This window comes from Lagopus leucura, unplaced genomic scaffold (assembly GCF_019238085.1).
Source record: "Lagopus leucura isolate 7727_CA_CO unplaced genomic scaffold, USGS_WTPT01 Super-Scaffold_100044, whole genome shotgun sequence".
NCBI lineage: Eukaryota > Metazoa > Chordata > Aves > Galliformes > Phasianidae > Lagopus > Lagopus leucura.
Genome location: NW_024962291.1, coordinates 3564083 through 3591382, shown reverse-complemented (window position 1 = coordinate 3591382; position 27300 = coordinate 3564083). Strand labels below are relative to the sequence as shown.

The window sequence follows — 27300 nt, the reverse complement described above, 5'->3', positions numbered from 1 at the left end:
CGCAATTAAATGCAAAAAAAAAAAAAAAAGGGGGGGGGGGGGGGGGGAAGAGAGAGAGAGAGAAAATTAGCATTTTCCGCGGCCATCTGGCATGAGGAGCAGGCGAGGGGGAACAAAAGGAGATTTAGGCAAAGGGGAGAGGCGAGTGTGCCATGGCATTGACCTGCAAATGAGCCTTTGTGAGCGAATTAAAGCTTCCCGGACCCCCCGGGACACCCCAAAACAGGCACCATTACGAACCATCCGGACAAAAACCCACTCATCAAAATTGTCTGACGCTTGGTGGTGGTGGTGGTGGTGGGAAGGGGGGGGAGCGTTTAAACCTGCCCCTTCCTTGCCTCCACCGCCGTAATGGGTCCTTAATAGCGGCGGGGGGGCGGCCGTAGCGGGGGCGGGCGGCCCCGGCCTGGTTTCCAGATGCTGTTTATTTAAGTTGCGGAGGGGACAGGGTCGTTTGAAGGTATCGCTCTGATACTGAGCGCTCGTCTCTTCTGGGTATGGGTGCTACGGCTCAAAGCTAAAGGGAAAGCGTTCAGCCTTAGAACTTTGCGACTCCCCTCAATTTCCCCATGACTCTTCCCTGAGGAAGGTGGGGCGAATCGGAGTGAAGGCCACGGAACAGATACGGAAGGGGGTTGGGGGGTGAGGGCGAGGGTGCGTGTCATCGTGCCCCAATCACCTCTCCGCGGAGCAAACGAGCACTGAAGCCGGGGGCGGTTGGAGGACAGGCTTCTCAGTAAGACGTGGTTCTGTGTGGGGGCAGCCCCATCGAACCCCCCCGCATGAGCCCGAGGGGACCCCTCCAGGCCGTGCACGTCTGTACGCGCATCTTTGTGCGTGCTTAAGTGCATGCACGCGCGCACGGCGTAAATGCATGCGCTGATTAGCGCCCATCCGCGGGCATGTGCGCAGCTCCGGGCTTCCATTTGAACGTGCGTTTGCGCGACTTTATGCGCGCATGTAGCGCACACACGCGTATGTTTGGTTCCGCCAGCCTCCCACCCCGTTGCGGCACGACCAGAGCGCAGTCCCCCGGCCTCGCCAATGCGTTCGCCGCCGGCTCCGAGGCTCTGCCGCCCGCGGGCGGCCCTTTGACGGCGCGCAGCCGGGCAGAAGGCCGAGTGACAGCCGGCTCGTGGCTCCCTGCCCGCCGCGAGGGGCGGGGGCACGGCTTTGCCCCCCCAGGGTCGGCCCGCAACCCCCGTGGGTATGGGGTGGTTGAAACTTGGCAGAGCCCCCGCCCCTCCTCCCCCAGGCTCAGCGCCCGAGGAGAGGGGGGGGAGGGAGAGGAGGGGGGATCGGTGCGAGGTGCTCATTTAAACCCGAGGTGAATAAATTACGACCGGGCGAAAGCGGGGACAATGTCTGGGAGCGAGTGTTTGCCGGAGAGTTGCTATTGCGGGCTTTGAAATCAATTGATACATAATTAGATTCCTCAAGAGAGGACAAACAAGGGCTGCATTCACCCCTCCCGCTCCCACCCGCATCCCAAAGAGCCGTGGCGCGCGCAGGACGCAGCCCGCCTGCATTCTCCGGCACCAAAACCATATTCTGGCTCCGGGTGCTCATTTAACAAACAGCTCCTTGAACCTTGCTTCTGTTTTCAGTTTATTTCGCCCATGTTCCTTTGTGCTCAGTTCATTAAAACATGTCGCTTTTGAGATCTATTTTTACATTTCAAGAATCCGGCATTGTACTTCTGCGGTGGCAGATGGCCCCACACACCCAAGCAAGGCTCTGTACTACTTTGGCCTCCCTCGTTCCTGGGTCCCTTCTATGCTGCACTCTTCGCCACGGGCAGCACAGTGCCCAGCCCTTGCTGTGGCTGTGCCTTGGGTTGGGTGCGTGCTCCTCCTGTAGCTGATGCTGAGACTGTGCCTTGTGCTGAGGTTCTGCGGTTCGCTGTGATCCTTCAATGGAAGGCCAAGTCTTGAGGGAGAGAAGAGCGAAGGGCATGGCCAGGGAGTGCAAAGGAATGCCTGAGAATGGAGAACCTAGGTTTGTGGAAAGCACTATGCAGTGAGGAAGGCATCAGAAAAGGCACTTCAGTAGTTATTGGACTTGGCCCTTGGCCAAGTGGGCCACCAAGCTCTGTGTCTGACATGTTTAGCAAGAAAACTTCAAAATTTGTTATGGTAGCTGGATCTGGGAGCCGTGGGCATAAGGCATGTCAAGAGTGAATAGGATTAAAAACAACGTAGCAGAGTGAAGAAAGAGCTCCCAGGTACAACAGACCGTGCCTTACGTAGGGTGCTGTGTGTTCTGAAGGTGTTCCCAAGGCAAAGATGAGTTCCTGCATCTTGTTGTCTAGTGGGGTCTTTAGGAGGGGGTTGACCAGAATCATTATAGAGTCATAGAATGGCTTGGGTCGGAAGGGACCCCAAGGATCATCAAATTCCAGCCCCCTGCCACAGGCGGGTCTCCAACCTCCAGGTCTGGTACTAGACCAGATTGCTCAGGGCCCCAACCATCCAGATGTTTGGGAGCATGAGTGGAGGTTACACTGTGTCCTCTGCAGTAAAGAGAAACAAAGCCTGGGAAGTTATCCAAACAAATAGGTTTGGTTGGATGATACCCAGTGTAGAAGTGCTCAAACATATGCAAGCACATCTGATTGTGGTGGCGCAGAGATGTTATACATTTATATGTATATCTTTGTGAGTGTGCTTTCCATATCTGACTTTGTGTAGTTCAGAGCTTTACCTGAGTTAGGTAACATGGGAGGAACTGTCTGGGAAGGGGCACGCTCTCCTTGATGCCCACTCCTGCATCCTGGCCACGACCAGTCCCTGCTGTCAGTACTGTCTATTTTGTGTCTTGAGTGAGCCCCAGCTGCTGGCAGACTCTGAAGAAGGAGAACATGAACTGGAATTAGCCACATATGTATTCATTTCATACAAGAATAAAGCAACAGATCTCACCCTGTGCCATTGTCCCACCTGTTCCACCCATCCCAAACGCCTCCAAACCTGACTGCTGCAATTATAACAGAAATGAGTGTTTTAATTGGCCATGGATTACTTACATGGCATGTTTAAACCTCCAGTGATAACAAAGAGAACACAATGAATAACCTTGATGGTTTTTCTTTGATGAGCAAAGAAAACACCTGAAGTGATTTTAAAATGAATATAATGCTTTTTTTTTCTTTTTTTTTCTTTTCCCCACCACAAAAGCCAGGAAGTGGTAGTAAAATTAAAGCATTTAGATTTTGGTTTTAGCCAGATTTTAAATACCACGAGTGTCGTGTTAGATGGGTTTAGTAGGAGTTGATGTACATGTAATTTGGCCAAAGCGAGGTGGCAGAGTTATTCCAGGAGCAAAATTTACTATTGCACACAATCAAATGCACTATTTTTAAGATAAGGATTTAGTAAAAGAAGGAGATAATGAAAAATACAGAACACCAAGTTGGCAAGAGGGGAAAAGAAAGGGACGGGAGGAATGTTTAGACTAAGGAGAAGGAGCTGAAATTCTGAGAAAAGCCAATGAGCTGGTTTGTAAATTCCATATAGGGAAATAGAGAAAGTTTAAAACAATACCACCCCACCCCCACTGTGGTGAGGGTGGGGGTCAGGGAGTACAGCTGGGGACCATTATTCACTGCTGCCCTGCTTTGATTGCTGCCATGACACATCAGTGAGAGTTCTGAATCTTCTAAGGGCACAGGCTGCGAGCTGAAGTCAATCACATGGCTTTAGCCTATGCCAGGGAAGGTTCATGTTGGCTATTAAGAAAAATCTCTTCTCAGAAAGAGTGGTGATCCACTGGCACAGGCTGCCCAGGCAGCTGGTGGGATCATTGTACTTGGAGATGTTCAAGAACTGTGGAGATGTGGCACTGAGGGATGTGGTTGGTGGGCATGATGGGAGTGGGCTGGGGTTAGAGTTGGTGATCTTAGTGGTATTTTCCAACCTTAATGATTCTGTGATTCTATGATTAATCCTATAATACTTGCCACCAGAAGAGCACCAAGCCTGGCTGAACTCCTCCCGAATTCAGGTACAAGACTTTCATTACTTTAGCAGCAGTTGAGTAGGGAACCATGCATGTACTCAATCTTGGTGAATACTCATGATGATGGCAACAGAAAACACCTTTTTATTTTACCTGTGACCAGCAAATGTCTGCTTCCTTGGAACAGGCTGCCCAGAGATGTGGTGGATGCCCCATCCCTGGAGACGTTCAAGATCAGACAGGATGGGGCTCTGAGCACCTGATGTAGTGTAGGTGTCCCTGTTCACTGCAGGAAGTTGTACCAGATGGCCTTTAAGGGAACCTTCCAACACAAACCATTCTATGATTCTGTGGTTCTCTTCCAGAGGATGCACAAGGCAGATGGAAGAGAAAACAGCTGTTTACAACCATGCATTCAGCAGCTTTCCATTCTGACCTTTCAGGTGGGATAAAGCTGGAAGTGCCACCATTACCCTTGAAGTAAGTGCAGAGGATCAGGAAACTGCCATCTGAATAGTCCCAATGTCTGCTGTTCCCTCATATACTTGGTAAAAGGTAACAGATTTCATAAGTGGGACCCAGCCTTCTAGACAAGCTCATTACAGACAGCTCATGTTTTCGTGGACCACAGGACTGGATGCTTTTAAGTTCTGTATACAGACAGGTCTTACGAACATGCAAAACAAGCACAGAATCGAGACATTATAACTGATGGCTTATGCTCCAGTTAGGTTTCTTTTCTGCTCAACTATGTGCTGCTGTTTGCTTCAGTGGCAGTGGAGGGAGGACAACAGCCCGACCCCTCCTGGCAATGGCTGCTTTCCTGCAGTGAGATTTTTGTGGGCTGAGCCTGATTCATTCACCAGATTTGCTGATTTCCCGATCTCTCCTCGGCTGCTGGGCTTTGCACTGTATTAAATGTTCTCTTTCACAGAGCCCTGACTTACACAGGCTTTGCTGGCACAAGGAAACCACTGCCCAAAAATTCAGATGGAAAGCACTTTCCAGGAATCATCTCTTCAAGTGCTGTTCTGCTGGAACGAGGCTGCCCCATGCTCCGCTACAAAACGCGCCTGACGTAAGCCATCCAAATCTACGCTGCACTGCAGGGCTGTCTGGGGTTTATCTCACTGTGCACGTGATTTACAAACTGCCTTCCGTTCCTGGAATTGTGAGACACACTTCATCCTTTCCTGGAATACCTGCACGGGTAGGCTTATCCGATGCCTTTAAATACATACCTTCGTTTTGGATGCCAGGCAGCTCACACAGAGCAATCCCATCCCTTGTGCTGTTGTTGTGTTTAGGTGGATAGGTTACTCTGTTGTGACGCCACAATCAGAGCAACGTGTTAATTTTGGGAATCATGTGCATGTGTAAACTCTATTTCCAAGGCAGGACATGCTTTGCAGGCCAGCAGTGGGAGCAGGCACGCAGCGGGCAGGGGGAGGACAGCGGTTGTGTGTACATATAAATACACAGAAATCTCATTAAAACAACGTGAGGGCTTCCACGATTTGGAACAGATTTTATCTCGTGTGTGTAGCACAGATTACAGTTTTGGCTGCATGCTTCCCAAAGCAATTGCAGACACATTGTGCATTCTGCTCGCTTGCCTCCTGCTCGGAGTGCTCAGCCCTATGGCAGCAACCCACATTTCTCCCTCCACTGCTACGAGGCCTGGTTGATGCGAGTGCCCTACCTTGGCTGTGCATCCACATCAGCTGCTGTTTTTTTTGGGCATGTTGCATTCAGGGCCTGTTGACACTGTGACAAGTTGGTTGTGAGCTCTGCAGAGGGCTTCCTGGACTTTCTTTTGTGTGCTTTGTTGTTTGTGGGTCGTTGCCTTACCCAGGTTGCATCTCATCTGGTGGGCACCCACTCAATGGATCCAGATACGTTCAGCCAGGGCTACGTGGGTGTCAGATTTTAGATGAGCATCCATGGTGATGGAAAAGCATGATAATTAACTATGTTAATGACCACAAGCCCCATCCAAGCCTCCCTTGATGTGAAGGGAGCTGCACCATCCCACCAGCTGGAAGCAGTGCCAGTGGTGTTTCGGTGCAGTTTTACAGTGTAGAGATGCTGTTGGCTGCAAATGTTGACTGCAGTAAAACACGCACAAATTGTTCAGTACAAATGTTGCTGGGTTTAAAAGTTTCCTTGAGAAGTAATGCAAGTTTTCAAATCCAGAAAGAATATTGCTGGGACTTGCTGAAGTGCTCAATATAAACTGTAACACGTGAGCCATTAAAATGAAGACATTTGGCATTGGCTGCTATGCATATGGGCCTTTCAAAACCATTCTGCTTTGGCAGCTCCTGCGATCCCTGAATGATGCATGACTTCATTTTACATGTTCCTGTGAGATGCTTCTGGGCAGTTGGCATGTTTAAAAAAACTTGTCACTTGCGAGCTGGAGCAGAAACCTGACGGAGAAACACAGGTATGGTCTAAGAGAAGTATCTGAAATCTGCTTGTTTGCATGGTTCCTTTTCCAAATCTGAGCTTTGTGTTGGGTTGTTTGCCTAGCTACGTTTCGCTGCCAGGCTCTCAAGGCGGACTTGTAGCTGCACCACTGAAGCAGGGTATGCAAAGAGAATGTCAGAGTTGTCCGAGGCCAGGGACACTTTCTGTGCTGATAAGCGACTCCTGTGAGTGGCCAACTGATCCATCTCCCTCTCTGACAGTGCCTTTGTCTGAGGGGACTGTTGAGTGAGGCTTTAAGGCTAAGCAGAGGATAAAAACATACAATTGACCATGTCCAATGACTGCCTCAATCATGTGACATTTCCTCCATCTACATAAAGGCATAATTGACACTTTGGACCTTGCAGATGTTTTGCAATTCATTTGGTTCCCACAAAGATATCAGAAAGTTAGTCTCGTGAACTGGCAATGCTGTGTTTTCCTCTGAACATGTTCTTCTAGCTAAAACGTATTTAGATGCAAATCGCACCATGTCTCATGGCCCCACTTGTTTTGTTTTGCTTTTTCCTTCCCATTGCCTCTAAACAGACTGTGCCATCGTTTTTTTCTTCTTAAAGTATAAAAATATTCAGACATTCCTGAAAAAAACAAGCACACTTGACTTCTTTGCGCGTGATCTGATTCACACGTGAATGTCAGTATATCCTTTTCCCTTCTACTCATGGCCTTCTGCTTTGTGCTTCCTAATTTAATTTGTCTTTCTGACTGCTCAGTGATCCTTCCCAAAGAGAAATCTCTGCTGAGAAGCTATTTGCTGTGCTTTCAGCAGGAACAGATGCTGTGAATGACTGGTTGGCTTAATTTGGCTCTTGGAGGTCTGGACAAAGGCATAGTGCTGCAATCCAGCATGGACCTTGTGCCATGCAGGGAGATCTTGGTACAAATCTAGCAAAGTCATTGCTTCTTCATGTCAGTGAGCTAAGCTTCGTTCTCTGTGCTGCAACCTTCCTCTCCATAAAATGGGGAAGAAGCTATCCAGGGTACATGTTACTTCTTCCCTCAGAGATCTTCAGCTTCTGTAACCTCATGGCCAAAGGAGTTGTCTACTTATTGAAGAGGATTTGCTCCAAAACCCTCTCAAACTCATGCACTTCTCAGCACTCCACAGGGCTGGCTGATTGGTCCACGCCACTGAGATATTTCCTATAAATAGGAGAATACTGTGCTTTGTTGAGACCCCTCACACTTAGCCTTATAACTCCTCTCCTTCTTGCTCCCACTTGGCTGGAAGCGGTAAGGATCATGCCAGCCTGGCCAGTGCTCATTAAAATGAAGAAGAAAGCAGGGCCTTCCTTGCAGTACAATGTATGATTCTGCTGCAGTGTGGCATGGAGGCACATCAATTGTTTTCGAACAAGCTTTGAAGATATTGAGGTAAAGAATCAGAAGGAGGTACAGAATAGAAGGAATGACTGAAAGCTAAAACTTCTCTTGATTAGTTCATGTATTTCTCTCACAGACCAGGCTTATTGCAGTCTAGGTTATAGCAAGATCATTTCCTACACCAGAAGGATTTACAATTTGCTGATGAAAAACCAAATAAGAATCAAAGATACTGGTGAACAAGTTCATGCCCTGAAAGAATAGTTGTCCATTTTAATAGTGGAGGAATTAAGGCTGTAACAACCTCAGGGCAAGGAATGGATTGTTGTGTTACTACACCAAGACTGAACAATGTTCAAGATAATGCTTAAATAAAGTTGCTTACCTCAGGAGAAAGGAACTGGGTGAGGTCTGTGGCCTGAGCAGAGCTCCAGCCAGATGTCTGATGAGCTCTTCTGCTCTTAAAGCCCATGAAATGCAGGAGCAGCAGAAAGTCTTGAGTCAAGCAGACCAGTTCCCTGCCTTTGCAAGCAATCACAAATGAACCAGGTGACAACGTGACATTCACACCAGGGTGATATTGCAGAATTCCTCTTCTCTGATGTTTAGAAACCTTCACAAATGTACTCATGGATGATGTATGTACCTGTCCTGTGGTAGCATTGTTCTTTGGGTGAAACAGCACTAATTCCCATATATACTCATGGAGAGCAATCTTAATCTTTTGCTTTGCTACATTGGACAGAGAAACCCCTGATATGGAAGAATATACCACTCCTGTAAGGGAACACTTAGCAAGCAGACTGAGGGCAAAACGTGCTGCCAATCAAACCTTAGCTTAATTAGCATATTTTAAAACATTCTTAAAAACAGAATATTTTTGAACGAGTCTTCTGGCTCAGCATTACTGCTCACAGTGATCTTCTGCCACCAGCTCTAAGGTCTACCAAGCAAGGTGTTGAGAGTGGTTTTGATTTGAGAGAACCATACACCTCATTTCTTCTTATCCTAATAGTGGATCTGAAATATTTTAGGCAAATCTTTTTTAAAATTGCCTCTTGGTCAAATATATACATATATATATGTACGTATATATATATATATACATAAATAGTGTAAGTGTTCAGAAATATCATCCATAGAATGTTATAAATGAGCAAAAATAATAAATCAGATTTGACACTACAACAAATGTATCACAATATTCAGATAGATGTCATAGAATCATGGGATCATTAAGGTTGGAAAAGACCTCCGAGATCATCAAGTCCAACCATCCCCACCATGCCCACTAAACTAAGTTCCTCAGTGCCAAAGCTACACATTTCTTGAATGTATGTATGCTGCTGTTATTTAATGCATGAATACAGAATCTCTCGTAACTGTTATTGGTAGTTTTATAATACCTGACCTTCACCTGAGAGACAGGATGCAGTATTTTATAAAAGTTATCTATACCTTGACTTATGGAAGCAGTCGAGCTCGAAGTTCAGCACATTTGTGCTTGAAGGTCACCAGTATTTTCTTAATTTTATGTTTTAATGCTTCGTAAAACTTCATGCTTGATGTGATAGGTTTCTAAACATATTTTCAACTCCTCTGAATTAAGGTTCTATGCCATGCAGATATAGAATGAATGTTGTGGGTCTGTGTTGTGTTACAGAATGAATGTTGTGGCAATTTATGTCAATTACAACTATTTGAAGACACTAACACCACTGGAAGGATTGTTCTGTGTCGGGGTAAAGGATTCTGTGGGCATATGCGTAGTGTTGGTGGTGAAGACATCCATCTACTACTTTGGCTTGCTGATGAAACCATCCGAGTTACGGTTCTACAACTGAATTTCAGAGTATGATGCACAGTCCCTGTGCTTGGGTTATAGCCCAGACTTTGGCTATACTTTGATAAGAGAATATCAGTGCTCAAAAAACATCACTTCGGAAGAACCCACCCCATAGAAAACCAATAAGAAAGCAAAGCCAACGTTTTCTTTTCAAATTGTTTCTAGCAAGGAAAAATCGGGAGACTTGTAACAAGCAGACCTACTTCCTCCAGAAATTGCCTGTCTTTTTTTGTCCAGCTTAAAGGATGCAAGCACCTAAGAAAAAAAAAAAGAAGCAGGCAAATAAATAAAGTCACCTCAGTGCTTCATGGATATCCTGGCTTTTGCAAAGACTTGTCCAACCACAACCTGAATAATTCAAAGCATTGTTGTCAGGCAGCAGCACAGCCCTCCTAAATAGGCACTTGCCTTATCACTCTACAGCAGATGCTTCAGCCAACCATTGGATATTGAAAACATAAATAATGAAACAAAATTTGGAGACAATGGTTTTGGGGCTGGGGACAAAATACTCATGGATATTGTCAGTCTCTGAGTAACCAAGCAGCAAAAGCTCAAGTGACAACAATAGGAAGGAGAAGAATGGGGACAAGTGAGGAGGCCTGAATCTCAATAAGGCGCGGAGCTGCACATGCTGCTGTTACCCTAGAAACTAACCTCTCCCCTGAAGAGGTTTGCCGGGGCATTGTTTGGGGGACACAAGATGTGTCATACACCAGATGGTCGTGTGCTGTATAACTCAGTTATCTGAGAGGACAGAGTAAAGGAATGCGCGCTGCAGAGCTCGTTGCAGGGCCGAGCAGGGCACCATCTGTTCTTTCAGATCCAAGCCACTTTGCTTTTGCTTTTTTTTTTTTTTCTTCCTTCCAAGGAAGGAGGGGAAAACAAAATTAAAATGATTCACCATTCAGAAGGAAAAGAAAAAAAAAAAAAACAACAAAAAACTTACTACAGTTGCCATCTCTCGCTTTAATTTAGCTAATTTTGTCCCCGGGTTTTATGTCAGGTGAATTGCTTCTTTTATGCTTGGGAGAGCAGCCATTATTTCTCTCTCAGGAGTCTATCATTTATAAATAAAACCCCTTTGAAACCTCATTGGTCATTCACCATCTGAAAACCCCCAAACCCTCCCGACCATATGTTGCCGAACGTCCCCTCTCTCCTCCCTGACGGCGCGAGCGGTGTTTGTGCAGTGTGGGGGAAAGAAGCCGTCCTTTCCAGGAATTGTTCTCCATCTCAGCACGGAGAGGGAAGGGGGGAAGGAGGAAAACAAAAAGCCAGAGTGAAAATCGCAGTCTGCATGACGGGTGCAGGAAGGAAATATTAATCACGGCCCACACAGCACCAAGGAGCGGTGACTCAGGCGTCTGCGAGGTGAGGCAGAGGTGTGGGCATGACAAAACAGCACGTGAGCGTGCTGCCAGTGTCACCAGAGTCAGCAGAAAGGCTTGGTGCCTCCGGTTGCGTGGGATCAGGCCTTGCATGCACTTGCATCAGCTTTTGCCTGATGATTCCTACAAGAGCACCTCCTTCTGCCCGGCAAACCCGTATCCAGATGGAACTGAAGGAGAGGAAATGTTTGGATTAATTGAGAGGGAAATCTCTAGGGAAATCAAGTAAAAAGCATGGACTCAAAGCAAAAAGTTGCATGCAGAATAAGAGCCAAAGATCATAGAGTGGATTGGGTTGGAAGGGACCTCAAAGATTGTCTAGTTCTAATGCCTGCCATGGGCTGGGTTGCCAACTGCAAGACCAGATCAGGCTGCCCAGGGCCCCATCCAACCTAGCCTTGAACACTTCCAGGAATGGTGCATCCACAGCTTCTCTGTACAGCCCGTGCCAGTGCCTCATCACGTAAGGAGTAAAATCTGAACCACGTTTTATATTTAGGCTCCTCCGTATGAGCAGCTCAGTTAATAGCCTGATTGGGCAATCATCAGGTCTAACAAATTATTAGGCAGTGGTGAAACAGCAGTTGTAGACGATAGCATCTCACAAGCTGCATGTAATCGTACTGTTTCCTACATGCTTCTGGTGCTTGCAGCACAGGTAGTTCTTGTAACATCTATATCTAATGTATTAATCTTTATGTATTAATGCTCAATATAAGGACATAACACACAGCAGGACTAAAAGAGAACTTACTCTTTGACTTTCTTTACTCTTTTTCTTTTCCTTTTTTTTTTTTTTTTCTTATTCATTTCTTTTCTTTCTTATTCTTTTTCCCTTTGCTTTCTTATTCTTTTTTTTTTTTTTTTTCTACAATATTGACAGTGTATCTCTCTTCATAAATAAAAATTCACAGGAAGGAGATGATGTCTCCCCAAGCAATCCCCTACCTAAATGAGTTGAAATAAAAATAGTTAGTTATTAAAATACTTGGTTAGTTATCAAAAGAATAACATCAATAATAATATTTCCTTCATTGCAATTTAGAAAAATGATCAAAATCTGTCCAGTGCCTGTGCTCATCTGTGAGACAGTCCGGGGCCCAGCTTTGCCCTCTTTGAGGACAAACCAAGCAACCAATGCACACCAGCAGCCATTAGAGCACAGGCTGGCAGGGCAATGTGCTTCAGCACAGCTCTCTGGAAGGATTGTGTGAAACACACAGGCACTGCATGCTCGGAGCACTGCACACAGACTTGGTAAATTATGGCAAGAAAATCTGTAAAGCTTCTTCTGTTCCCCTCTCCAGGGATTTGCCTCTCTCTGATCCAAGAAAGCTCGCTGGCGACCGCCTATCCCACTTTCTGCACCTGGCTGAGTGATTTACCAGAAACTTGACAGGGTCGTGGAAGCTTTCTTTCCTTTGTTCCACGGGTGTCTGCCATGGAGAGCCAAGTCTGGATTAGCTGAGTCTAAATCCCTGGGCAGTTCGCCAGAGCAATGCTAGCTCTGAAGAAAACGGAGCTCCGAGATGATTTTGAGACTGGCTTTATGCATCGGTTCTTCTTAGGTGCAAATCCATGGGCAGGGAGCATAATGCTTCACGTCAGGCTAGTAAGCTGTTCCCCGTAGGCAGCAGTTGCCAGCCAATGTGGGAGTTATGTGAACTTTCTGCCTGGCTCGGACAATGCAGCTTCTCTGGGGCCAGCCCTTCCCTGGCAGTGCTCCCTCGCCAGCCGTGTAGGCATCTTTTCATTGGACAACATGCTGCATTACAATAATGTGCATGGACACGTTGAACAATGCTTCCATTCGGCACCTGCATTTTCTTTGTTGTGGCGCCAACCATTTTGTCATATTGGCTTTTGGGTCTCTGTCATTAGGAGCAACGTGAGGATTCTTGTGCTGCCCTGGGAAAGCATTCCTTGGTTTACCAGCATCTTTCTGTTGCTGCTCCATAGGCAAGGTGCACGAAGCTCTGCAGCTGCTGGTGGCTCCTGAGAAAAAGTCTTCTGCAAGTCCTTTTTCAGCCTCAGGAACTACAGTTGCCCTTGTGCCCTGAAGCTGAGGCTACTATCTGGTCAAAATCTCTGGCTTAGGGCTGGGGGGATTTTTCAGTCTGGTTCTTGTGTAAACAACGTGAATGCAGTCAGTATTTGTTTTGGCTCCCCTGTATAGCTTTTGAACACATCAGCCTGGTTCAACTGAACTTGAAGGAAGGGTAGAGGGCACCAGAACAGCTTGCTCAGAGAGATGGCCGGAAGCCCTGTCCACGGAGACACTCAAGGTCAGGCTAGATAGGGTTCTGAGCACTTGATCTAGTGTAGGTGTCCCTATTCATTGCAGGGGAGTTGGACCATATGGCCTTTAAAGGTCCTTTCCAACTCAAACGATTCTAGATCTTGTTTAGTGAAAATATGCATTGAGGTAGTAGAGAGAGAGGCTCTACCACCATGCAGTCTGAATTTTCCTACCATGGAAAGGCATGAATTCACATCTCATCAGACACCAGGTGGGGGATGCAGGAAAAGAACCTGCAAAACACTGCAGCACAGCAGGAAGTTTCAGCTGGAATTTGCACTTAGACATCAAAGTCATCCCTCACACAAGTCATGAAAAACCCACTATTTGTAGAAATATTTGGATCATGGAGTCCTTTGAGTTGGAAGGGACCTCGGAAGGTCATCTCAGCGACTTCTTGTTCTCGCACCTAATCCTTGCTGGGACTCAGTTAAATATCGCTGAGCGATTGGGTATCAGCTATTTTCCTTCTATTAATTTTGAACTTGCTTTCCTCCACGTTCCTTCATCTTAGCTGCTGCTGGTCAGGGAGCCCGAGAGACAAACTTTTCTACAAGCCATTTAAAAAGAAATTTCAGGGCATCTAAAAAGACTTTGCTTTTGTGCGAGAACATTTCATTGTGTGAGTTCACATGTGGTAGGTAAGGAAAACTTTCATCACTAAAGTAGAAAGAAATACCTCCAATATTATCATGGCTTGTGAGAAGCTCATGAGAGTTGTATAAGCCAACAATCTGAAAACAGAAAAGGGAACAAAACTGGCAATTCAAATGTCTCTGTGACCACAGGGAAAGCAATGCTACAGCTACATCTGACTCCAGCTTCCACTAAGCCTATGGGAAGCCTTCTTTAATAGATTTTGAACTTGCAAAGGCTTATATTGGCCCGCGTGGACTGAGTAGTCCCACTGAAGGCAACAGCCCAACTCCCATGCATAAATGAAGTACGTAAGTACACATTTACAGGAGTGGGACATAGATGGAAGTTGCATCAGACCCTTAATCTTTTCTCTTTTCTCCTTTCCTGCCCCTGCCCCTCCTCTTCCCAGCCACCATCCCATCAGTGAAATAAGAACAGTAATACCCATCTCAGCAGGATATGTGAGGATTAGCTGAAAACTGTTTTTACCTTTTCTCCTTTAAACTCACAGAAAAGAAAATCTTCCTGCGTTTTATTTTTTTTATAGTTCAAGGAGCAATTTGTCCCAGACCTTTCCAACTCGGTGGGGGGAGCCCTGGAATCCTTCCACCTTCCCCTGAACTGATGATAAATCAGCACTGAGGTGTACGCTGGCCACAAGAGCCATTAACGTGCTGCAGTGAAACGGCCATTTTATCTGCTGACATCAAATTGTTTCTGCCTCAGCCAGTATCCGAGCACGATGCTGGCCAATGACATTATTTGAAACAAGCCTATTTTAAAATACAAAAATGAAAATGAGTGATGTCCAAACTCTTCTACTTTTCTAAGATACTTTGTGAAAAGGAATCTAAAAAGGAACATACTCTAATGATCAGTCTGGCAGCAGGCACTTCCAGCTCAAAAACCACTCAGGCTCAGAATAATAAAAGATTCATAGAGATTATACTGCATTTATATAACTGTGGTCACTAAAGTCCCATTGTGTTGGACATGGAGCAAACACACAATTGACAGACAATTACTACACATTCACTTATGTGCTTTGGACAGTTTGCATGAACAGAAACCATCAAACAAGGTCCCAACACAACATACTCCCTTTATGATGGTTACTGCAGGGGTGTCCAGCTTGAAGGCATCAAACTGTTTAGCTCATCTTCCTGCTATCCTTATTCCCCAATGCACTGTGAAGAAAGACATGGAGATACTTACTTCTGACAGAAGTCTTTCAGGTATGAAGCACCAACAGAAGAGACAAATCCAATCCACTTGTCAGGCAGAGAAGACATGCCTTTGATGAGCAGCTGTGGTGGCTACCTTTGGGCAGATTTGGATGCGTCAAGGACAGCCTGGATCACCTTCTCTTTTTAAGAACAAGATGAATCATTGGATTTGAAGTCACAAGTCACCAAGCTGGTGATCTTTTTGAAAGGTTCTGTTGGACCAGATGTGGAATCAGACCTGCTAGCAAGCTGCCACAGACAGAACTTCAAAACCCGATTATTCTGAGGACATTGGTGATGGCAATGTTCACATGGACAGAGATAAACCAACACACCAGCACGAGGACATTATATAGTACTGTGTTGATAGTAGCCTAAGAGAAAAAAGAAAAGCCAGTAATTTTCCTGTGTATATTGAACTTCTGGATCTTAGAATAAACAGAAGGCGTGGTAATCTTCTCTTGTATTTTATTAGGAAATTAGAGATTGATCAATAATCTAAAATTACACAGTTAATCTTATTTAAAAATATTCAAAATCATCACAATAATTTTGATTTCTATAAAACGTAATGCCCAGGTACAATTCCTGTTTATGTCCATACATTTCTCCACCCTTAACATGTATCTACTGTACAGCAGCAAGATGAGATGATTATAACATAAATACAGTATACTTTCCTCTGCAGTCCAAGTGAAAGAGGTGAAATGTTTCACGTTTAAAACAAGGCTCAGCATGTAAGCAATACTATGAGATGGTTCCCTGCGATCTCAGGTCATTACACATCAGTATTTCAGACTGCTTATACATCCTAAAGACTGCTAATGCTAACTGCTGAGCAAAATTATGAGGCTTTAGGGCATCAGTTTATATATATATATATATTTATATATGTATATATATGTCTTCTTGCTTTCAAACACTGAAGTCTTTCATAGCATTAATTAGCTATGTTGTAATCCTCCATTTTACAACACTGTCAAATTTAAGGACGTTCCACTTTCAAGGAAGTGTGCATGGTAGAGGTGTTAACTATCAGCAAGGGTTGAATTTCAATTTTAGTAAGCAAAGCTCCAATCCTGCTCACGTTTTCCTGCTCACGTTGTGCATGTGAAAAATCACACCAAGCCAAACACTGCTGTTCTTATTGCAACTATAATGTGGGGTGAGGTGGCTTGCAGGTTAGGCCCTGCGTCCTTTTGATTGGAGCTGGCACTTCTGAATATCTAATGACTTTGGTAGGGACCAGAATTTCTCATTCAATTATTCAGAAAACTGTTAAATGCTGTCTGGACAAGGGAGGCTTTCCTGAACTGGAGCCATGATTCCTATGAGAATTATGGATGCTCAGAAAGTGGCCAGCTCAAGCACTTGACCTGCAAGTCCAGTCACGTTATACTGCTGTACTACTCTTGGATAGCATAAGCTGAAAAAAAAATAAAAAATTGATTTAAGAAGTAGTGGGTCTTCTTTTTAAAAAGCTATTTCAGGACAAGTACATTCAGACCACTGCGTTTTCTGTTTATATATAAATTCTTTGGCAACAATTTTCTAGAAAGCAGAATCATTTTTCTATGTAATACTTTATTGTCTCCCTGTTAAAAACTGGTATCTTAAAAAATCTATAGCGCTTTCCACTATAAATAGTATTGTTCCAGATTAAGTATTAGTTCCTCCCTGAAGAAAAACAGATTAAAAAAATCTGGTCATTATCTGATAATGTTTATGTAGCAACGTTAAAATAAAACAGCAAAAGAAAATCATTCAGCATGTGGTTTGTCATTCGCAAGAATGTTAGTGGTATATTTATACAATAAAAACAACATAAGTTATCCTATTTTGTTTTAAAAACCTTAGTAGTAGAAATATATTGCTATCTGCAGGTTCATAAACAAAATGCAGAGTTCTTATCTAAGTTCAAGTATTATTACAATATTATTATTACTGTTATTATTATTAAAGGAGCTCTAAATCTTTGCAATTTTGCCTGCCTTTAACATTGTTTTGGTCTTTCTGAGCAATAATGAGTTGCTATAATTTTTGTTCATCAATAGAATCAATGTGGAGCTTTGGTAGGTTTTGCCTGGTAGAACACAGCCTGTCAATCCTTGGGCTATTACGAGTGGTTTTAGAAGAGTGCATTTGAGACCAGTAGTATAGATATTGCAGTCATGTGTTTTCTCGGATGTCTGATGAACTGAATTTCCTTCCAAGTTCCATTTAAAGGAGAAAGGTGGGAAGAACCCAACCCAACTTTTACCACATCAGGATATATCGTCTTCATTTCTTCCCGGCACGGTCAGTTGCTCGTAGGTTGGCAGGGTGTTGTTTGGGAGGAAGAGATCTGAATTAATGCTGTTGCCTTTCTGAGATGACCTGTTGTTCCCTTGATCCCCCTGATGACTTGAAACCAGACGATGCAGCATCTCAGTAATGAGGTTCAGTTTCTGGTCCATCTGCGTAACCTACAAAGGCAAAAGGAACATTTGTTTACCATCAGCATGTGAGAAAATTGCAACAAGCCACGTGATAAACATGCTGCATTAAAATGATACTTTTCTTAATTAGCATGACAATAACTTCTAGGAAGACACCAGAGATTCACAATCCTATGAACTGTGTTAGGAATTTAGTGCAATAGGTCAGAGCTGGATGACAAATGAGCCCTCTTAATTCTCATCTGTGGGATGTGCTCTGATAGTCATTTTATACCTGAATGAATGCATGATGCATGAGCTTTCAAAGAGATGTGCTGGGACAGGGAACTAAGTCCCAGAACTGAGCTTCTGTGGTTTTTGTTGCTATTATTGTGTCCATGTTTTTATAAAACATTGTAAGCTACCAACGTGCCTTAATGATATCAATATGCTGTAGTAAACATCCCCTCTACTTACAGTGATCTAATCCACGCTAAGCCAGGACTGACTGACGCCCTCTTTGTTACATTTGGGTCTAATTATCAACCAGGCCACAAAATGCCCCACGGATATTTTTGCTGATGCAAGTGCATAGCAGCTGCATTCTGTGGCAAGGGGTGGAAGTGGAACATGATTTACTTTTATTCTGTCACTGCTCCAATGACACGGCATTCACCAGGATCGCCACTGGAATTATGTGATGCACAGCAAATTAGAAGCTCTTTTAAGGTGGGTGAAAGCAGACTTTAAGACTGGGGACCTGCAGAGGAAGGTTCAGAATGCTTATTTTCTTCTGCCTTTGATGATGGTGATTTTTTTTTTCTTTTTTATTTTCCTTTTTTGCCATTCTATTAATGCCAATCTGTAGGTGAAAATATAATGAAAAATCAGCATATCGAAGACAGATTAGGTTATGGATTTGTCCAAAACTTAGATTAAACTTGGAGTACATCTGAAGTTCTCAGAAGAAAATCAAGAACCAAATGTTTCTAGGAGCAGCACAACATAGGTCTCCAGTTTCTTGCATTTTCCAGTCAAAAAGTAATGTGTACCATCCCTTTTATCTGGCATGAAAAACCTTCTCTCTGCTCTGACTCACATGTACTGAGGGGAAGATGGGCACTTACAGCTACGATCTGGCCAATTTACAATCATGCCTACTCTGCCCATTGGCATGGCAAGCAAGCAAGCATTCCTCATAGAAAGGTGCTTGTCCTTCCTGGATGAGAAGAGGCTCGGAAACAGGGCAGTGGGAGCCTCCTTATGGCCTCAAACTCCTTGCCCCAAGCATAAAGAAAAAGCCACAGTTTTGTCCTTGTAGTCTTGTATCCATCCACAGCGATCCTCAAACACTAAGGAAACCTCTAGGCAAGAAGATGTAATAGTTTTCAAAAGGGAAAAGAAAATAAGCAGAAAAAAAACGTGATGGGAATAAATTGCTGCCTCAAATATCTGCTAGAAAGTAGTGAAAGGCACATAAAACCGCCAGAAAGAGCATGAGTGGGAGCAATTTATATGTGCCTGGCTACCATCCAAGTATCACACAGGATAGTAAAAGACAGTAAGGCTGAGCAGAACATCAACAAACCTGGAGGATTTCAGCAGAAACTAAAATGTTTTTCCACTGTAGAGAAAATGCCGTTTTTTTCAAGCACTTTGTACAACTGGTAGGGAAGCAGATACAGTAATTTAAAAATATGAGGTGCCAGAGATTTATACTTTGCAGCTGGTTTTGAAAACATTAGGCAAAGCACTCTAGATGATACATGAAACACTAGTAACTCTGGATGGAAATGGCTGTTGAAAGAGGAGATTCTACAAAAGAGGAAGCTGAAGAACACAAGTTCAAGATTTCTAGAAGGAAATACAGATGGAAAATGGAGCAGATCATCAGGTTTTCATTTCATCAGTGTTTGTTCACTTCCTCAAAAAAGGCATGCTTTGCACTAGCAGTACCCATCACAGATAGCAAGTTCACGATGCTCCGAGCAGGACGGTATGAATCAGGGGTAACATTTCTCATTCCTGCAATGCCCACTGCTCAGGCATTGCTTGCTTTCTGAGACAGCTGCACTGGAAGGGCATTTCCTCTAACAAGAAATGTCTTTTTGCTGATTATTCTGAACTCAGTAAGGGGATTTTTATAGGGTATTTTTTAATTTGTGATTCCAGGCAGGGATTACCAGAGAAAACAAGGACTGAAGATATATCTGGAAAATGTACATTTATGAAACTTTCGCAGTGATGAGCTATTGAACATGACAGTAGATTGGACTGAGATCTGGATAGTCCTTCAACAGCTGCGCATCTTGGTGATGAAGTACTGGGGAGAAGTGAGATGTGAATACTCTTGCTGGGAAATAAATTCCCAGAGATAATTGTCTAATTTTTCTATGGAGTAAGGTTTGGCTGCTGCAGCTGTGGCGCGCAGGAGGCCCACAGAAGCAGAGGCAGAAGCTAATTACTATTGAGCTGAGCCATACGAGATAAAAAGCAAAGACCTAACCTCATCTTCCCTGTTCCTGTTAATTGGTGAAGGCCTCTAGAGCCACAGCGCAGCAGTTGTGCAGGAAGATACAGACAGCTGGTTGCGTGTTGCTTTCTTGTTTCACCAGTTTTCTTTCAGATAAGGAGAGCTATTTCCCAGAAGTTCTGTGCCCCTTACAGGCCTGCTCCAAGACATGCTGAAGCTGGCAGGAGGTTTTGGCAATCTCAGGCTTTCAGTGACTTCAGTGGACTCTAAATCTTGGACCGAATGGTTAAAACCAAGCAGTAGCATTTTCTCTAGATATTACAAGAGAGACAGAAATTTTAATTTCTGTACATTGCTTTGCTTGTGGTTCTTAGGGCTAGACCAGAAAAGATGACATTTGCAAATAAGACAGCAATGTGACAAAGGGCCCCTGCCCTTAATTATGCCAAAGCAGGATTCTCTGCTTAAAGGATGAGACGTTCTAAAGAGAGAATCAAAAGCCATCAGAAGGCCATTTCTGTCACTGCAGGTCTCTGATGTGGAAGAATAAGTGCCTTGCTGGTGAACACCCTTGCGTGTTAGCAATTCCAGTATGCTTTCTGTCAGCCAAATACACGTCCTCAGAAATACTCTTCACTTGTTTGCTGTAGAGAAAAGTTGCCATAATATTAACTGCTTTGGACAACTCTGATCTCTCCACTTAAAGCAGAAAACAGTGTAAAATATATAGGAGAATAACTCAGACTGTTTCTTTCACGAAAGACTAAATTAGCTCTTTCTGGCTGACTTATGCTTTATTAGAAGTATGAAACTTGCCTGTTCAAATAATTTATATACAAGTAATTTCCTTTGTATTTTGTAGACAGTGATAGGACAAGGGGGAATGGTTTTAAGCTCAAGAAGGGAAAGTTTAGATTGGATGTCAGGGGCAAGTTCTTGACACAGAGAGTGGTGAGGACTTTTTCTATCTGTAAAGAAGCCACAGAGGCATACGACTGCCCTGATATCCCATACAATAGACTATAGGCAATGACATAGTTCCTGTGAGCCACAGGGTCCTTTCAGGTCATGTTTTCATGAAAAGTGGTCCTCTGTAACTGAGTTTAAAATGACTTCTACAAAGGCATCAAAGGCATTCCAGGAGGCGTTAGTGAACAAGACTACAAGACTGCTCTTCTGAGAGGAGGAGAGAGCAAAACAGTGAGCAACTGATCTATTAAAATTCCATAGATAGTCACATACTATTCATTTAAAATGCATTTTACTCGTTCATAACAGATCCATGATATGATTCAGGATACAAAATGTCGCAATGAATTTCTTTCCTTATTTCCTACTCCTTCGCCCCCCCCAAAAAGAAGCCTGGATGGCTCCAGGGACAGCTGGAAGACAATCTCCTTCATGCACCACTGTGAAAGAGAAATAAAGAAGAGTCTGGAGATCCACCCCAAACTTGTTACAGGGATTTACTGGGAAGGGGTAAGGGTAGCAGGAAATACAGGGCCAAGAGGAATGGTGTTTTCTTTCAGCCATGGATATTTAAGATAGTGGGGCAGGGGCTCTACTGGTGGTTTCTTAATAAGGAGTCCCTATCGCACTGCAGGCTAACAAACTTTTATTGAAAAAAACATGACGGTCTCTTTATCTGTGCATCCTCTTAAGTAGTTTTGCAAAGAATCCTTCCCATGTTTGCTATTCAGTACTACGCTTGCTGATAAGCTAGTGTTTTATTTCAGAAAACATGCACAAAAATCCTTTCTGTTAACAAAGCCATAGGCACACTAATGACTCAGTCAGAGCAAAAATAAGAGGGGAGAAATATTCCAGAGCTTACAACACATGTTAATGGCAATGACACAAAGGAAGGTATCAGTATCAAGCAGCACTTCAGAAAACACTGAGTGCATCCTTCAAGCTAAACATCTCTTTTTAAGGTGTGGTCATAAATCACTCATTCTTTAGTGAGATTCATCCTATGTAGGTACTGTTCTTAAAAATATTTGAGGAAGTTTTAGAGAGCAGCTTCCCTGGCTCCTCTTTTTGCTAAGTCCCTACACGTTGTGGTATCTCAATATTTCTAAAAGCTAATACCTCAGAGATTTCATGGTCCCATGAACAGGAACAAAGCTAGGAGTGGCTTTTCAGAAAAGTTCAAGGATATATAGGAATCTGCACAGATTTCCTTTGCGCTTTTCTTTGCAGCTGTGATTGAGGCAGGAAAGAACAGCAATTTCGGTATTATTAAAGAAAGTCTCTTTCTTCAGGTACACTGTTTTTCAATAATATTGGCAACATTCATTCTTCCATTTACAGAACGCAAGATTCCAGATTCTTGAGAATCCCCTTATCAGAGCTTCTGGCTTCGATATGTTTATTTTGTTGCCAGAGATTAGGCAGCGTTCTTGCTGGAGGTTATATACTAGTCGTTGAGGTGTTTATAGGAGAATGTAATCTGCATGAAGGAAGATTTGTTCTCCAGACTGTCTGTACTTTCTCTTGAGAGTTGTCCAAAGAAGGGAGTATGTGTGCGGTGTCTGGGGGAAGGATAGAGGAAGTGGAGCCAGTGAGAAAACACCCTCCTCTAATATAACATTACTCCTGGCTAGAAAAATATAAAGGCTGAGCTTCTGAGGAACTAAATTAGCAGGTTTTGTGGGCTGCACATGACTAGTCAATGAAAATACTGCATAAACACTGCAGCCACTGTCTTAACTGACAAATAAAAGTGACAAATTTGAAAAGACAGCATCTTAGGAAAGTAAGGCACTTGTTACACACTGCCCTAAAGTCAGCTCCTTTGTATGCAGTTCTCAGGGCCAGTCTCCTCTTAGTTTTTTAATTCTTTTTTTTTTCTTTTTTTTTTTTCAGTTGCTGGTGTCTCCTTCTGACTCTGTGTCTCTATGATAAATTTTTTCTCCCACATTTCTCAACAGTGTAAGAAAAAAAAAATGGATTTTTGTTAGTAGTAACCCCTAAACATGACTGGTAATTCTCCATGAATCAGTGTATGCTGCTCCATGATTTCAACAGAGAATCATGATCTGGGACTGCGAAGAGACTTCTGAGCCAGTGAGCCAGGATTGAAGCTCAGGAACAACTGGGATACCCGAGGCAGTCATCTGTTCTGATTCTCCAGGAGTTCCCTTGAAATCAGAGGAAACTGCTACTAAAAAGAGGCTTGACTTGACACAGGGAATTCCCAGTATGCACTGTACAACTCCAGTTTTGTCACATTTTTCTTAATTGTATTGGAAAGTAAAACAAATTGGTAACACTAGCAACACGTGGCCATTTGATTAGTGACTATAATGATTATGGCATTTTCATAAATGCCATAAAATTTTCAAATTTTCATTAGAAGAATTTTGTCTTGATGATGCAGCACAAGCTTTAGGATACCAGATATTCAAGCTATAGAAAACAAGAGAAATCAGAGGGTTAATTTATTAATTCTTTGTTTTAACTGCAATTGGGAAAGCATTTTTTCCTTTCCAGATGTCCTTTTCCCCAAGTAAAAATATCTTTTTTAAAAAAACATTTTCAAAGTCTCTGACATCTCTGGCTAGCAACGTGCCTCGCTCTGTTTCTGTCCTGTGGCTTTTCGTTATTTTTAGAGGACTGTAGATCGCAACTATAATGACATTTTTCAGATTAGAAGTCTCCCTTGAATTCTATTCAAAACTGCCAATAGTAAGAAACGTGCCCCAACAGGTCAAAAACTCAGAAAGTGATCTGAAAAAGTCACTCAAGTACTGTGTAACAGCAATATGCTATCTGTATAAAATATAGTTTACATATTAGCCAGCACAGAATATAGGCCACATATTTTGTAACTGCCATTTTCCCCTCAGATGAAAATTAAGATAGCAGCCTTCAGTGACAGCAGTAGTTGAAGAAGATATTACACAATGAAACAGCAATCTTCACAGCTATCTTTGACTATTTCCAGCCAGTTACACACAATTCATCTTTATGGGAATAAATGCTTCTGGATTTGAAGCTGGCAAGGCGTCAAACTATTAAACAAGACCTACAAAGAAACAAGTGACAACAACAATAAAGGAGAGAAGCTGCACAGTCACCTTCACAAACTTACATGGCTGTAACTTGCTGATTGAGTGAAGGAAGGAAAGTAAAATTAATAAGCATTACTATTACTCTCTAACAAGGAGGTTGGTAAGACACTGCCAAAAGGAAGAATTAGTCACAGGAGAGTCAATTATACTTGTCCACAAATGGTTACTGAGTACAAGCCTCAAAAAGTGGCAAAAAGATTTTGAGCCTACGGTTATTTTAAAAGTGGAGAAGATTCAGAAAGATCAAAGATAAAAGAAAGTCAGGGTTGGATGACCTAAAATGGTGCTTCTAATCAAGCAAGAAGTGAAGAGGAAGATGGAAGTGATAAGAGAAGAAGGGAAGAAGTGGATACTGAACACTGCTGCTACTTGAGAAAAAAGAGCTGTGAGTGGTGGCTGTGGGTCAGTGCTTTTGTTGTTGCTATTATCAACTTCTTGCAAAAATATCTGGCTTATTTAAAACACCCAAAAATATTGGAAATCAGCTCTTCCTGAGAATCTTCCTTCAGTTCTAGGTGTAGATTTGGGCTAAGAAGCCTATCTGAATGCTGACTGCTCCCAGAACACCCAGGCCAGTCCTGCTGCTTCACAGCACTGAATGCATGCCCAGAAGTGTGCAATGCTTGCAGATCTATTGGGCATCCAGAGGGCAATAGCCAAGCAATTAAAATTTGTGGTTGACTCTTGTTGTAGATAAATGAGACGTGACTTAAAACACATGGAAATTTTCAAGTTAGGACCATGTCCAAAATCTACAGTCTTTGGCCCAGCACAAAGGATACAGCTTTTTTTTTTTTTTTCCTTTTTTTTTTCCTTTTTTTTTTTCACACAAAGGTCAGAGACTATTTTTTAACTGTTTCCTTTAAATGAGTGGAGTATTAGAAAGTGAGGTGTTGAGGAAGAAGGGAGTTTGGAAGAGTATTCTCTTCTGGGTTAAACTAGGAAATTGAAGTCTAGAGTCTTGTCTCTAAATATAACTTTTATCATAAGCTAAAAAAGAATATAAAATCTCTCTATCCAATTAATTGAATACTTTGGGTTTTCCAAAGATTTCGTTATCTTCATCTACTATAGCCCCACCTTCAGGAAATGATATCTCTTCCACCCATCACAACTTTTTTCCATTTCCACTTGAAAATTAGGAACAATAAGGAACAAGTTGACAAGAAGAGACAGATTCTTTCCTTAAATGTGAATCAGTGGTACAAAAAAGCAGGAAACATTTATGTACCCACAAAAAGGACCAGGCATCCATCTAGCACCATCATTCTAAGCACTTTCCCATGTTATGCTTAAATTGCAATCCAGCATTATGAAAGATGTCAAACAGGCTGGAGATAACAAGAAATGTAAAGGAAGTATTGGGCAAAGAAACCAGAAAAACCCCAACAACTTATCTCTGTGTAATAGTTTGAATACAGCTATAGAACAAATGGCAGCAATTAGTGCACCCTATATCCAAAACATTGTGAACCTTAGTGCATCTGTACAGCACCATGCTGCAATACATATGTACTACCATTTTCATCCAAAAAATGAGGCAGTAAGGTTACTGGCAAGGCTTCAGATTTACTAAGCGTCTTTAACTGGAAGGAAGAGATCTAAACACATTTAAAAGCCATTTTCCCCATGTTGGGTAGATCTCAAAGCACTTTTCATTTTTTTTTAAATGAAACAGAAGGTTAGAAAACTGATTGCTTTCTGATTCCCAACCACATTCATATTCACCAATACATTCCTACACTGCATCCTTCTGGTTGAGCATCCCAGTCCCTATCTGCAGGGGGAAAAAACAGACTGTTCAGCTAACAGGCATTTATATTTCAGATGCTCCAGTTCCACAGATGTGAAGAAAACTCCCTGTGGAACTTGCCTCTGGAGGACTCTCTTTGCTGGTTTACTCACGGCAGTATAGCCTCTGAATATCACTCCATATTTTTGTTGTCAGAAATTTGGCAATCAGACAACAACTTTCTCCTGGCTGTAGATTCCTGTTTCAAATGTGGAACAGTGGCATATTTACAACATGTCAGGCTTAAAAAAAAAAAGAAAAAAAAAAAAAAGAAAAAAAAAAAAAAGAAAAAAAGAAATAGACCAAACTAACATAAAAATATGTACAAAAACTCTTTTTCACAGCAAAATAACCCCCAGACCTCCTTGCCAGTATAACCAATTAAGCAAAACAAAACTGACTAATCTTGACCTCTCTCCAAAGGGGAATGTTTTGTTTCTTGAAACCCTGGCTCTTGCTCTCATATGATACTGGGACTATGACTAATAACCTCTTGCTGGAGTACTGCTGATAATTTCACCATTGAGTAGCTGCTCTAGTTCTGGATCATCGTAGTATGCACTGAAGCTGCCAAGATTTTATTTTTAAAAAACAAAGAATAAGATATACGTTCATAGCCCCCAGTGCTAGGAATACATTTTTCAGTTTTAACTGTTAGGCTTTGCCTGACCATTTTTCCTCGTCCTCGGAACTGTTATTTTTCAGATGCCTGCTAAGAAATGGTTCCTTTTTTCCTTTCTCTCTCTAAAACACTTTTCCTAATTCAAAACAGATTTGTGACTGCAGCTCTTTTCAAAACAAATACGCCATGCATCACATTGAGTTAGGTCAGCATTGCTTATGTTAATGTTTCACACTTCACCCAAATGAGGCGTCTACACTCCTTTTCAAGGTAACTTGGCCATGAGGTGCACAGCATTTTCCAGTTGGAATAGAAAGTGAGACACATCCGCAGGTTACACATCTTAAAGCAGACATAAATTCCTTCTTACAGTGGAAACTAGTTGTCTACTTTAGCTGTGGCACAACCATCTCAGCTCTACACCCCTGCCCACAGCAGGCAGACAACAAGAACCAATTCAATAAGTTCATTTTAACTTTGGTCACTGTCAGAATGCTAAAGGAAAGAAAAACAACAAAGCTCAATCTGTGCAAAGCTTGTGAGTGGAAGTTAATACAAAATAGTGTAGCACTGCTACTGCTTTGAAAATTCAGTCTTCTAGCTCCTTTCTTTGGGGAAGCAGCATTGGTAGTAAGAAGGTGCGGTGTGCAAGTTTGGTCAGAGTGAGAAACTTGCTTTTATGGGTCTGATAGAATTGGGTCCCTTAATACACCGTAAGCCAAGAACCTGAAAATCAAGGGTCATTT

General features: G+C 42.9%; 1 protein-coding gene across 1 annotated transcript in view; it reads right to left on the bottom strand.

Moving 5' to 3' along the window:
- Positions 1-15625: 15625 nt before the first annotated feature.
- The window catches only part of KCNQ1 (potassium voltage-gated channel subfamily Q member 1), a 328391-nt gene continuing 316716 nt past the window's right edge, over positions 15626-27300 (bottom strand). Inside the window, exon 19 of the mRNA XM_042884501.1 lies at positions 15626-17639. Within this exon, the coding sequence (XP_042740435.1) occupies positions 17439-17639 (201 nt within the window). The 3' untranslated portion in view covers positions 15626-17438. The remainder of the gene's footprint in view (positions 17640-27300) is intronic.